Source organism: Aulostomus chinensis, chromosome 5 (genome assembly GCF_037954235.1).
Source record: "Aulostomus chinensis isolate RoL2024-O1b breed Wild chromosome 5, RoL_Achi_v1.0, whole genome shotgun sequence".
Classification (NCBI taxonomy): domain Eukaryota; kingdom Metazoa; phylum Chordata; class Actinopteri; order Syngnathiformes; family Aulostomidae; genus Aulostomus; species Aulostomus chinensis.
This window is the reverse complement of record NC_141324.1, coordinates 28,721,197-28,735,262: the sequence shown is the minus strand read 5'-3', so window position 1 is coordinate 28,735,262 and position 14,066 is coordinate 28,721,197. Positions and strand designations below refer to the sequence as shown.

The 14,066-nt window shown below is 43.0% G+C and overlaps 1 protein-coding gene across 1 annotated transcript in view; it reads right to left on the bottom strand.

Moving 5' to 3' along the window:
* Positions 1-14,066, bottom strand: part of LOC147262060 (receptor-type tyrosine-protein phosphatase N2-like) — a 136,863-nt gene that overhangs the window by 30,446 nt on the left and 92,351 nt on the right. The window contains exons 14-16 of the mRNA XM_086204468.1: positions 10,779-10,976; positions 1,239-1,386; positions 1,024-1,097 (exon numbers count right to left, since the gene is read on the bottom strand). Coding sequence (XP_086060594.1) covers positions 1,024-1,097; positions 1,239-1,386; positions 10,779-10,976 — 420 coding nt within the window. The remainder of the gene's footprint in view (positions 1-1,023; positions 1,098-1,238; positions 1,387-10,778; positions 10,977-14,066) is intronic.

Sequence of the window (14,066 nt, the reverse complement as noted above, 5' to 3'; positions counted from 1 at the left end):
AGATGATCCTGATGAACCGAATCTGGATGTCTCCTCAACGTCGGTTCGCCACTGAGCAGATGCTGCAGTGATTGGAGGGGAGATGCTAACCTCCTCATCCCTGCGGCGCTCCATCAGCTACTAACACAGCCAGTCACTTAAAATATTCATGAATAAGTTTTACTGTAACTGACTGGCTGTCGGAGTGTGTGTCGTGAACATGCTATGATGCTTGCTTGAGTTTGAGTGTGTGTGTGTGTGTGTGTGTGTGAATACTTCAGTGTCTGCATCAAAATGTGTCTTTCTGCATGTGTAGGTATATGTGTTGCACCTATTTTTGCATGTGTAGGATTGACATTTGACAGGTCTCCTGCTTTGTTCTTGCGTCGTTTTGATTCTCTCTCCCTCTCCATCTCTCTCCATCTCTCTCTCTCTCTCCATCTCTCTCTCTCTCTCTCTCTCTCTCAAGCTTATCCTCTTGGTGTTACGCCCAGATTTAAAATGCATAGCCTTGCTGTTGCTTTTAATGGAATACCACTGTATCTGCCTCCAGGGAAACGTAAACCTACAATTCCAACACTGGTTTCCAAATTGATACACTCACTGAATTCTCATGGCTCTTTCTTCGCCACCGCTCCTTCCTACAAGCCGTTTTGCTGTTTAAATCTGTGCCGCAACAAGGAAAGGCCTCTGTAAGTTGAGTGCGGCAAAACAGTAAACGTAATCTGAGTCAAATTAGCATAACCCAAGGTCAGAAGCAATTATTTCCAGAGACTCCACGGATCAATTCTGTTTTCACAAACACCAGCGAGCCGAGATCGAGCTGCACGCATGTCCTTTCCCACGCTTTCCCCAAGCCAATACTCGCCCGGGGTGTTTGCAGGAAACATTAATATTCATGGTGTGGAGCATGCAGACTAGCTGCTGCTGCTGTAGCTAAGCAAGCGTTGCATCAAAATTTATACAGTAAAATAGTAGGCTGCCTTTGTTCCTGGGACGCCTCGTAGGGACTTGCAGAAGTTAGCATGCAGAGGGGGAACTTACGATGGGGCTGGCGTTGATGTAATCAGAGTTCCCCTGACTGTTCTCCACCTTCAAGGTGATTCTGGAGTGATCATCTGGAACACAAAGAAGAGCGCTGAGCCGCCACCTTACATGCATTGGGAGTTTTCACGAGAATCACAATGTTTCCCTGACCAATGTAATTTACTGTCTCTTGTTTTATTGGAGCTATGAACGAAACAACGGCGACGGCTTACATGCCACCACGGCGGCGGAGCGGTTCTTCTTCGCGTTGCCGTCCTTCAAGCCAATGGTGCAGGTGTTGGGTTCGGCTTGGTACGCGCACAGAGCCTCCCACTCCTTCTCCAGACGGTCCTTGTTCTTCAGGTGGTCCTCCATGTAGGACTGAGAGGAGGAGACACAGAGACAAGAAAGAGGAGAAGCACCGGCAGGTGAATGGAGCTGGAAACACAGGGGAGGAATTCCTGCACTCTTGTATGCTCATTATCCACTAGCCTGGTTCTGGTTTTCGTCCAGCTGAGGTAGCGGGTGGCAGTCATGTGATCCATCAACACATACAGTAGAGTATTACATGCCCAGTGTAGCATGCACAAGTACAACATTTACCGACTCTTCCTATAACCTTTACATAAGTACAGTAAAAACTGTGTACTAGAGATAAACAAGTTACACTGTAAGTACTACAACCTGGACTGCATGATAAAAAGAAGCTTTACATAGTAGCAACGGAGTTTCTATGGCTTTGATATGTCTAACTCTTTCTATTTACCTATGATTAACTATTATCTAGTCTAATGGTATACTTGTGTACTATATACTGTGTATTACAATGAGTTTATTATCGTAAGTGTGTGAGCTTCAGCATAAGAATTATATCTCTTGTTATTTTTACATCATAGACCAGCATGGTTTCCACGCTGGTTTCTCTGGCAGGGAAGAACGCTCTTTGTATCTATCAAGAGGAGAGTTTTAGTTCGTTTGCCCTTCATAACTTTTCGCACACTTGTAAATATTTCCGTCTGGCAGCTTGATAGTATTTACAAGCCAGGAAGGACAGAAGCTACTGAAGGTTTTTCACTCAAATAAAAGTAAACCAGATCCCTCTGCAGCGTGCTAATGAAGTCTCCTCTGCTCTGCTCGCACACAATAAAGGAAGGAAATCCAAGGTAATGGATGTAATCTGTAAAAACTCATTAGCTGAAAGAAAACTGCGTCCTTTACGATGATAAACTTTATCACAGTTTTTGGCGGTCGACGCACAGGTCAGCTGATTGCTCAACACAGCAGCCATGTTAATCTCGTCAAGCTCACCTATCACACGCTACTAATAATCAAGCAGGTAATGTCACTTTGAGCTTGAGCGAGAGCACAGAACGGGCTGAGAGAATTGCTGGTTGCTAATGTTAGCTTCGGATTGTTGCTTGCTACTTGTTAGCAGACCAGGAACCCCAGCAGCTCATGCTAACACAAAATGTGGGCCGTACATTGGTTTGTAATGGATGAAGGGGAACAAAATGAGCTGGTGGGGTTCTTTAAATGGCTCCGGAGATGATTTATGGTGGCAGTTATAAATGGAGCTGATCTTAATCAGAATTAGCTTCCAAAAAAGGGCCTCATGGCTTCCTGCTAAAAAGGAGGAAAGTTTGTTGAAAATGGAAGGCGGCAACCGGCGGCTGCTGGACTTTAATTGTTAAGCGTCCACAACAAATGCATGATTTAAAAAAAAAAGATATGTGATTTTAATACACCGGGTATAAATATGAAGCTGGTCCAGTTGTTACTGAGGTTAACGGGCTCAGAGTGGAGGAGCAGACCTCTGGACACTTCACTGATGCATTGGGTAACGCTGAACACACACACACACAGACACACACACACACACACACACACACACACACACACACACAAAGCCTTCATTTACTGTTTTATATATTTTGTACATCCACTAAAAGCTGCAGTTATATAACAGGAAGCCGCGAGCGGCGACCTTTCACCTGCACTCGGCCGCTTATCAACAGCAGGAGGTCTGAATCCTTCGAAGGACACACACACACACACATACACACACACACACACACACACACAGAGTATACACAGAAAGAAAATGCATTTACGCACTTTGAAAGCACACAAACACAGCCCACCTACACACACTGACACATATACACTAAAAACACACTGAAGATAAAAGCAAACACACAATTGTAAGAGCTATCTTTGTGAGGGCATTTCCTTACAACACCTTCCCCACCATAAACGCCACAGCAGTTACACGTAATAACAACATTCGTCATACATGGTCAGGTGATAGTTGATTACACTTGAATGGACTTATCACTATTCAACACGGAGGAGTTCATTCCTTGTTCTGTGCAATGCTGCTGTATCGTGCAGTGTGTTGTGTGTTGACTACAGAAACACCTCATACCTGACATGCTAACTTCCAGCTGGACTACAAAAACACCTCATCCCTGACATGCTAACTTCCAGCTGGACTACAAAAACACCTCATCCCTGACATGCTAACTTCCAGCTGGACTACAAAAATACCTCATCCCTGACATGCTAACTTCCAGCTGGACTACAGAAACACCTCATACCTGACATGCTAACTTCCAGCTGGACTACAGAAACACCTCATACCTGACATGCTAACTTCCAGCTGGACTACAAAAACACCTCATCCCTGACATGCTAACTTCCAGCTGGACTACAAAAACACCTCATCCCTGACATGCTAACTTCCAGCTGGACTACAAAAACACCTCATCCCTGACATGCTAACTTCCAGCTGGACTACAAAAACACCTCATCCCTGACATGCTAACTTCCAGCTGGACTACAAAAACACCTCATCCCTGACATGCTAACTTCTTGTAGGTCTACAGCTTTATATTCACATGTGTGGCACATAATTAATTCTTCTAAAACAATTTAACATTTAGATGCAGAGTTCATACTTTGATGATGTTCCTAACTTGTGTGCTAACCATTTGAGATCTAACTGAATAGTAGAATTAACTAGAAATCAATCATTTATTGAGCTTTACCTCTTAAAAAGGTCAGAAGCCACAAATGTATGTCTTGTATTTTCACACCAGTGTTTTGTTTGCCTGGTCTGAGTCAGTTGAATCCATCAGGCAGGACCTTTTCATACTGGGATTGTGTTCACACAGTGAAAAAGCGAAGAAACCAGATGCGTCACTACAAAGTACATTTGGCACCTTTGAGCTGAGAAGAAGAGGAAAGTAAGAACGTTCAATATGTTTACTGGTCAGACGTGTCTGTGGCAGCCAGAGAGTAAGAGGAGGAAGAAGGCTTTGAGTTCTGGAAAGATTTAGACTCAGACTAGAGGAGTACAATGGTAGCTGGGTCAGACCAAGGTCAGATCAGCACCAGAGTTCATTTGGAAGCGTATGGAGCTCCCCTTAAAGGGCCTCATTTGGTTCGCTTTTGGTACGACCAGCGTGGCTGCCGTGTTCGCACCTGCCCAGATGAGCCGTACCAACCAGGAAAGGCCCAGAATCAAACGAGACAGAATCAAACACACGTCGTGATGACCAAATGACAAGTGGGTTTAAAAACAAACAAACAAAAAAAAAACGGTTTGACTCGGTCCTCACTAGGATATATGTGTCACACATAAACACTCATGCACATTCACGTGAAGCCGCCAACACACATTCACGTTGATGCACACACACACTCACACACACAGAAACACTAGGCATTCACAGCCATTCAAACACACTCTGTAGATTCACGAGTGCATAAAGAAATTCCTCCAATTCTAAAGAGACACAGTCCGACATTAGATGCCCCTCGCCGCCCTCGCCGCCCTCCCCTCTCTCTCTCCCACTCTAATGCTGCAGTAATAGGGTTTTGTGGATGTGTAAAGGGATTATTGCAATCCAATCAGGAGGTGCTGAGATCACCATGTGGCGGCCAAACACTGAATAATCCCCTTACTGCGGGGGGGCTTACAGCTGCCAAAGGTGCTCAATAAACCGCTATGCAATAAGACTCTGCTCAAGCCGCCATTGTGGCTGTGACGCACCATCACGGAGCACCTGTAAGACGCAGCAGCATGAGGCCTGGACGCATGGGAGGTGACGTAATGCAGTTAGATCTTAAAGAAAAAAAAAAAAAAAAAAAACACGGACACGCCAACTTTTTAGGAAATCCTATTGTCCATCGCCGCCGTCAACAAGAAGATAGAGCCTGCTCTCCTAGCGCTACTTAGCTTAGCACAACGAATGGAAGGTGCCGGCATACCTGGGACGACCTGGGGAGAACTGAAGCAAACACAAGCCGGAGTCCAACTTCAGACTTCAGATTTCGTGTCAAAATGTGTATAAAAAACCTGGTTTCAGTCGGACTGAAACGTATCAGGTTGTTTTAACATCACCTAAAGGTACTGAATGTTACCAGTATTTTTGTTTTTAATTTCTAAAAAAAAAATAAAATGTTTGCAGATTTTTTTTTTTTTTTTTTTTTGGTAACATGACTTTCAGTCTCAGCTGAATACATCATGTCTTCCCAGTTAAACTAAACTTGGAAGTGTATGTTTTTAATTTTGGTAAAATCTAAAATGAGACATTTTTAAAAAAAAGGATTTGGTTAGGTTTTTTTTTTCTTTTCGCCAGACCAAACAATTCTTTTTGCCAATGATTCATTCGACTGTAAAGGTAAACATTTGACAATATTTTGTGTCTTCACAGGTTTGTGTTTTTGTTGTTGGTTGTGGAGAACAGCTTTCATGAGTGGTTTTTTTTTTTTAAGTATAAATTAAACTTGTTTCTATACATGTGCTTCTCACCTGGCAACGTTTCAGCACTTAAATCATGTGTTTCCTAAAGCCCATCCTTCCTCCAGCTATCGACCTCTACAGACCCCCACCACCAACACCACCACCACCACCACCACCAACGCCCCCCTGCTGGTGAAAACCCCCAAAATTTCCAGCACAGCTAATCTGGATGGAGGCTCTGGCTGCAGTATAATCTATAACACTTACTTGGCCAGCAACAAAAGACAAGATAATGTGCTTTATATATAGAGTCGACTAATCCTCTTAAGACACAAGCAGAGAGGATGTGGGGGAGTGTGGGGGGGGGGGGGGGGGGGCTCCTCAGTCCCCGTCACATGGGACCAACTAATACATTAACTTAGATAAGATGGTGAAAGCTGTTTCTCCTCAAATTAAAATCAGTGGGTGGATGATGACATGGAATTTGCCCGGGTTTATGAGAAGCAATTAATTTTTGGGGAGGTGGGAGGGTTGGTTTGTTGGGGTGGGGGTGGGGTGGGGGCACCTCATCAGCTATCGTGTTATTCTTTCTTCAACGCCTTCGACTTCTATTAATCGCTCAACAGTTGCCTCCTCGCTCCAGCGCGTTGCAGGACGTTGAAGTATGATGAAATATTTGCTTTTCCACGGTGGCGCCGCGCTCATCTGGTGTCTGTGATGAATCCCCCAGCCCGAGCCCCCCCCCCCCCCGACAGGCTCACGGGTGTGCTGCCGTGAAACTGGCTGCTCGCTTTGACATCATGATGTGAATCTGGAATGAGTTCTCTTGTAAGTGTGAATATTTATGTAAAACTGACAGCTCTGACTGCAACGGGGAAGTATGAAGAGGAACAAATAGGCTCTGTTTCAAATCACGCAGAGGAGGAAAAGTAGAGAGAGGAAGGAAGAGAGGAAGGAGAAGGCGAAAGAAAAAGAAAAATGTACAGTAAAAAGCAAGTAAAATTAAATAAAATGAAGAACATTAAAGAGCGTCAAAAAAGGAAGGGGAAAAGGACGAGAATGAAGGCCGAGAAAAAAACAAAAACCCAGAAGAGATTTAAAACAGACAACCCCTGCAGATGAAAGACAAACTAACAGGAAAAGCAAGAATGAGAACAAAAAAACTAGAAAACACTCGAGCGCGTCCCTCCGCCAGGCAACGTTCGGGCCTCCAGCCCTAATTAAGCAGTAATGAGCGGAGCCTCACACCCCCGCCAACGAGAGAGGGAGGTGGAACCATGAAGGACTCCTGCTGCACTGGGGCGTAGATGTCACTTCCTGTGTCCACTAGATGGCGCTACAGACATACACCTACTCTGTATGATGTTATTACATCACGACATGGTGGTCGGGGTTTCATCAGCGTATTCAGATGCTAATTTTTTAAGTGTCGTATTAGAGAATTTAATGGAAACGGCGAAATTTGGTAAAAATTATTTTACGGTTCCTCAAGTTTTGTTTTGTGTTTTTGAGTTCACAAAAAAAAACGTGACACGGAAATGTGAAATTTCCAGTTTTCCTATAAATTCACTGGATGATTAGAGGATGCTCCTTCCATCAGTCTTCCTTCCTGTAACCACCAGGTGGCGCTGTGGCTTAAACTCAGTTTGCAGATGTGGTCAGACTCATTACAAGATCAGACCATGTGACTCCAGTGACTTCAACTTCCTGTTCTTAGGCCAAGTATCAAACATGGGCTGCCTCCTCGCCACGGTAACCTCGCGGTCCTCACAGTGACCTGTCACCAAGTTCTGAAGGAGGTTCTGACCACATCCGAGGTGATCTGGTCGACCCACCGTGACTCACGTGAGCCAGCGCTTAACAGACTCCTCACCGAGTTGAATATCTGCTTCATCGAAGAAAGAAACAAAGCAAATAAAAGGAGGAAAGAAAGAAAGAAAGAAAAATGGCGGAAGAACGATCCAACAGAAAAAAAAGGAGTGCAGGAGCAGAAGAGCGAATGAATGAGCGATGGAGGGGAGCTGAGGAGAGGAAACATGCGGCGAGGCTATAAAAGCTTGTGCGGCGAGGACGGCTGGTGGGCGTATTAAATAGCACCTATTTCCCACATCACCACTATTGTGTGAAAACGCTGCAGCTCCACTTCAGCTGAAGGCTCACACACTCGTTTGTGGGCCCAGAACACCGTCTGACCTTTTGGGCTTTTAAAAAGTTCCAAAACCCAGCGGAAGGTTGTTGTTGTTTTTTTTTCGTCTTCTTTTTTTTTTTTTTTTCCCTGTCCTGCATTGACATTTTTAGAGATGCAGTTAACACCTGACAGTGGCGTTATGTAACTTCCCTCTGCTGTCCATGTCCTCTCTGTGGGAGGACACGGTGGACCAATCACACATGCAGTCTGCGTCACTGAGAGTGAGTGAGTGAGTGAGTGTGTGAGTGAGTGAGTGTGTGTGTGTGTGGGGGGGGGGGAGCTGTCCCAGGTGCTGAAACAGAAGAGGAAATGTAAAAAAAACAACATCTTGGTTGTGCGTCTACAAACACACGGTGGTTATTTATGAAGGTACTGTCAGCTGCTGCTGCGTCGCATTACGACTATCAGTAAATATTCTACGCTCAAATATATATATATATTCTGCAGGTTTACTTTGTGAGAGTACATGTTACATGTGTACTCCAGTGCAAGAAAGTAGCTACAAGTATCAAGGTACCTGTACTCTACAGCATTTATCTGAACCCATCAGTTTCTTTGACCAAAAAAAGATGATGAATAAGACCCCGATGAAGATGATGAAGATGATGAAGATGATATCCTGTAAATGTGAGATCTGTCCACTTCAGCACAACTGGAACACGTATGACCTTCACATGACCCTCTCAAGACTGAAGTCTTCTGGGCACTGGAACACTCTTAACATCATGTGTACTTTTACTCTTGCTAGTTGAGTGAACTCAAGCATAAAATACTTGCTCTAATTTTACTTCAGTAGAATTTTGAATGGAGATTTTTACTTTGACCAGGGTACTCTTGTATCTGGGTGTTTGTGCTTTGTACTTCCACCCCTGGCGTAGTCACAGGTGGGATTGAGACACGCGTCACATGACCAGTAATCGGGGTTTTGTTTTGTCAGGATTCAGGATGGACGACAGTGGCAGGACAGTTTTTGCAGCTCAAGATGAAGTCGTGTACACAGTATTGACAGGTTGTTGTTTTTTTTTAATATCTTGCTCTAACCCTTGACCCCATTTTGAGATATTTGCATAAAGGAAAAAGAAAATAAAGGAAAAATAAAGGGTTTCTCATCTGAGTGTTAGATAATTGATAACAGATGCAACAGACTGTATAAAACTCTGCTTTACACAGTAAAAAAGTACATTCTAGAACTTGGATGCTGCTTAAAAGAGGATTCAAGAGGACATTTATTGGCTCCACCTGCACAAAACATTCGCAGTCAATAAGGTTCAGCTCACTGTGTGAAAAATCTCCATCATTCCTTCACACACATTTGCATTCGTCTCGATTATCATAACAAATGCAGCAATCACAGCGGCCAGGCCGGAGCTGCACTTCCTCCCTCTAATGTAGTTCTGCTGCGACGTCTTCGTCCCGTGAAGACAAAGCAAACGGACCCAAACGAGCGCTGTGCTCGCCATCTCATATCTATTTCCATCCACACGTGACCTTGGGGCGTCGAAAAAGCACGCGTCGTGTTTTGGACGCCTTGAGCAGGATCGTACGTTTATGTTGGAAAACAGAGCTGCAGCTGCACAGGGAGTCGTTCCTCCTGAACACAACTCTGGTGCAAATCTCAGGGGTAATTAGTATCTTTGTGCCTATTGAACACATCAAAAAAAGCCTCTCTGTCACATCTCGCCGGCAACTTCATAATGCATGGAGAGAGAGGGAGAGAGGGAGGGAGGCAGCGGTGGAGGATTGGGATGAGGAGGTGGTGCCGAGGGTGGTGGGTGGTTGGAGTGAATAGCTATATATTGCAATTACACCGGCGCTCGACAGAATGCAACTGAGGTTCAATAGAGATTTTCATCTGCAGGAGAGAGGAGGGTAAGAAGCCTGCTTATAGAAACTGTGGGTGTAATGAGACGTACAGGAACATGAAAAAGACATGGGGAGGAAGATGAGAGAGGGCAAGATGAGAGGAAATAGAAAAGTGTTTTTATGCATAAATGTATGAGAGGAATAGATGCTATATGCTGAAATGCAAAAGAGGGACGGACGGAGAGATGCGGGGGAAATAGTTCCACTGGTTTTCTTTAAAGAGATAAATGGTTTAAGGGAGGAAACCAAGGATCTTTATGGCTAAAAGAAAAAAAAATAAGGCAAGTGTGGAAAATGATTGGGAGGAGAGACGAGCAACCGCGAAGGGCAAATATCAGGTCGGATCAATGGACACGACACAGTTACTAAGATTTTTCTTGATAAAGCTGCAGTGTGTCACTTTTGTCTCCATCTTCTGGCAAAAGAGAATTTACCAAAAAACAAAAACAAAACCATGCTTACATCATTGGCTCCGCCCAAATCTACCATTACCAGATAAAGTAACTGGAGTCCCTCGCTATATTTTATCAATTTAGTGTGATAACATGGGGAAGGTTTAGAAGAGCTGTTCGCCTTTGTTACGTTAAGTTATTCAGCTGTATAAAACTTAGCAAAAGGCTAACAGGAAGTAGCTGTGGAGTATGCATCCTCCTGGCAGCGAGGGAACGTCACTGGAAATCCAGATTCAGCACTTAGCTTAATGAACGGGGCTCTAATAAAAAAAATTTAAAAATCCATCATATAAATGTACATTCAACAGCAAATCACCATTGAAATGAAGTCCTAACTTAAAACATCCTTATATATCAAAGGAGTTATTGAAAATATGTAAAACTGCCATGTCATTTCACAAATTCACAATTTTCCTCACTATTTTCAGACTGTTTTCTTTCTCACGGCGCTGAAAAATCTGATTCGAGGCACCTCGTGTGAGACACAAATTTACACGCTGTTCCCATCAAACACAACACCTACCAGTATCATGTGACCAGTAGAGATGTCCATGTTGGAGTGGGCGGGCTCCTCACTCCAGGAGGAGAGGCTGCTCCGTGCTGAGGGGCTGACGGCTGCACCGCCGTCGCTGAACTGCGACGACACGCTGTTGATCCTGGAGGAGATGGGCTCGGGGCGCTCAGCTGGAGGTTTGACCGCCATCCGCTGCCGACAGAGCTCCTACGGGGGGAGGAAGTAGAGATGTTGTAACATGGCATAATTCATCAGTCTGGAGGGTAATGTCTGTTTTGGCAGTAATTACATAGAAAAAGTGCAAGTTTATTAATATCTAATATTTAGAAAAAAGATTATTGTGCATTAAAATATTAATTGAAACATTATGGAAGTGGTCTAATCTAGCTCTGGTTCATCAAAGTATACTAAGAGAGGATGTGCACCTAATGTTTGGGGGTATTTGCCCCGTTCAGAGCCCTCTAATAGTCCTCATAACCGAATGGTAATGACCATTTAATGGAGTATTAACATCCGAAGAAGGTGTCAAAGTACTATGTCTGGAGGGGATTCTCACAAATGTAGATTTTTTTTCCACTGAGAATATTTGAAATATAAAGAAAAAATGGAGAAAGTGCAAGTACAAAGATTAATGTAATATAAACATCTTACAAAAATCTCAAAATGAGCAGAATTTTTCCTTTTTCTATGACGGAAATTAGCCAGAGATATGCAGCATACAGTTTATGTAGCGGTATTATTACAGGCCAACCAGGCAAGTAGCATCAACAGGGCTTCCCTCAACCAAACGCCAACAGGATTCTCACATTAATGCAGAAATTCAGTCCTGTGACAAACAAAAGATTATCACTGATGAAAATTACTTTGATTGCTTTTGAAGTATAAATGCAAGGATGTGTAGTACAAAGATAGCAGAAGCCTATGATTACATGTTCAGAGCTAATATTAGACTATGGTGAGGTGTACAAAGCTAACGTTAGACTATGGTTAGACATACAAAGGTAATAGTAGGCAATGGTTAGATGTACAAAGCTAACGTTAGGCTATGGTTAGATGTACGAAGCTAATAGTAGGCAATGGTTAGATGTGCAAAGCTAACATTAGGCTATGGTTTGACATTCAAAACTAATATTAGGCGATGGTTAGATGTGCAAAGCTAACGTTAGGCTATGGTTAGATGTACGAAACTAATAGTAGGCAATGGTTAGATGTGCAAAGCTAACATTAGGCTATGGTTTGACATTCAAAACTAATATTAGGCGATGGTTAGATGTGCAAAGCTAACGTTAGGCTATGGTTAGATGTACGAAGCTAATAGTAGGCAATGGTTAGATGTGCAAAGCTAACATTAGGCTATGGTTTGACATTCAAAACTAATATTAGGCGATGGTTAGATGTGCAAAGCTAACGTTAGGCTATGGTTAGATGTACGAAGCTAATAGTAGGCAATGGTTAGATGTGCAAAGCTAACGTTAGGCTATGGTTTGACATTTAAAACTAATATTAGGCGATGGTTAGATGTACAAAGCTAACGTTAGGCTATGGTTAGATGTACGAAGCTAATAGTAGGCAATGGTTAGATGTGCAAAGCTAACGTTAGGCAATGGTTAGATGTGCAAAGCTAACGTTAGGCTATGGTTAGATGTTCAGAGCTAATATTAGGCTATGGTTAGATGTGCAAAGCTAACGTTAGGCTATGGTTAGATGTTCAGAGCTAATATTAGGCTATGGTTTGACTCAAAGCTAATGTTTTGTGATTGAAGGAACTACACCACAGACACAGTCTTCAGCATCTCAACTCATATTTTTGCTCCAAAATTCAAAAAGTGTGGTATTTAGTGTTGCATTTTATTATGTTGAACAAAATATGTAATATCTTCCCACAGACTTTATTTTGGGCATAGTACCCAAAAAACCCTGCTGACTTGGAGATGAGATCTTAAACCACGCAAACTAATTTCCAGGTTTTTTTCGGACTCATTCCTGTGACGCTCTATTTGCTCACAGAAATGCGGTAAAATATAAGTTACACATAGATAACAACAATTACGGGTGGTGATCTTAAACATCTACAGCCCAGTTCACCGTCTGTAACTGTGGATAAACACACCAGAATATTCCATGCCATCTGACTATGACCACAACAAATAAATGTCACCTGCCGTATCAAACACCATACATCAGACTACAAAGGACGCGGCGTGCAGCTGACGACCCCGGCTGAATCTCAGTGGGAATCAGTGTTTCTTAATGAGGGAGATGCTGATGATTAACTAATGGCGTGTGTGATTGACGGTGGAGGTAATGTGAGCGGGCCTTCATTAGTCCCTATCTGATCTGACGGATGTTCTCTTAGGTCGGCCAGCTGACACTGATCTATGAGCTCGGACATAGACTCATAAATGTGTGCAGATTATTAAAGTGCCTCGGTACCTGGCCAGGATGCTGACAGAACCTCTGCTGCTGCTGCAGAGGAACCTGAGCTAAATACACTGCTGCGTTCACTGATGCTGCAGTTCTTTTATTAATAAAATATGCTCTTTTATAATTCTACCATGACTAGCGTGTCCTAATGGGGTGCTTCTTATGTTTTCTTATGCATTCGATGATAAAATACATGAACAATGTCAACGCTGACGTTGCCGTTTAGTTCTCATGTTCATTTTTAACTCCCAGGATGAGAGTTCCCGACTGGTATGTTTCAAAAAAACATTCCATGGATTGCTGTAAAATTCGCCCCGGGAATTTATAACATCAGACAATAAATCCTAGTGACTTGTTTAATAAAAATTTTAATCAATATAAAATGATTAATGTCTGTAATTGTTAGCCGACCGATGACTGAATTAATGGGTGAATGAGATGTCCTGAGGATCCTTTGAGGTCTTATTTCAGCGTGATGACCAGTTTAATAAACAGTATTTGAAGAAAACAGTGTCATATAACACAGTTTGGGTTTCGGCGCTCAATGGGCTGTCACTGGCGGATTTACACGGTCGCTAAAATTCTAATTACAATTTGTTTAAAGCACAAACCGAGAAAAAACAATCCTTCATAAAAGCGCCTTATTTGGCTTCCAAGAGAAAAAAAAAAATCCTGTGGTTGGGGAAGGTTGGTTTAAACGTTTGCTCAGCCAATCAGAATAAAGCGAGTTCAATTTTGCCAACACAGCAAAGTATTTTACGATTAAATTATGAAATAAATCTGGGCAGGTCTTCATGAATTTGCAATTTGAGTTCACCTCCGTAAAGTGGCTTTAAAAAGCGTCAACATGAGTGTTTGTGTGCTCCGCTAAAC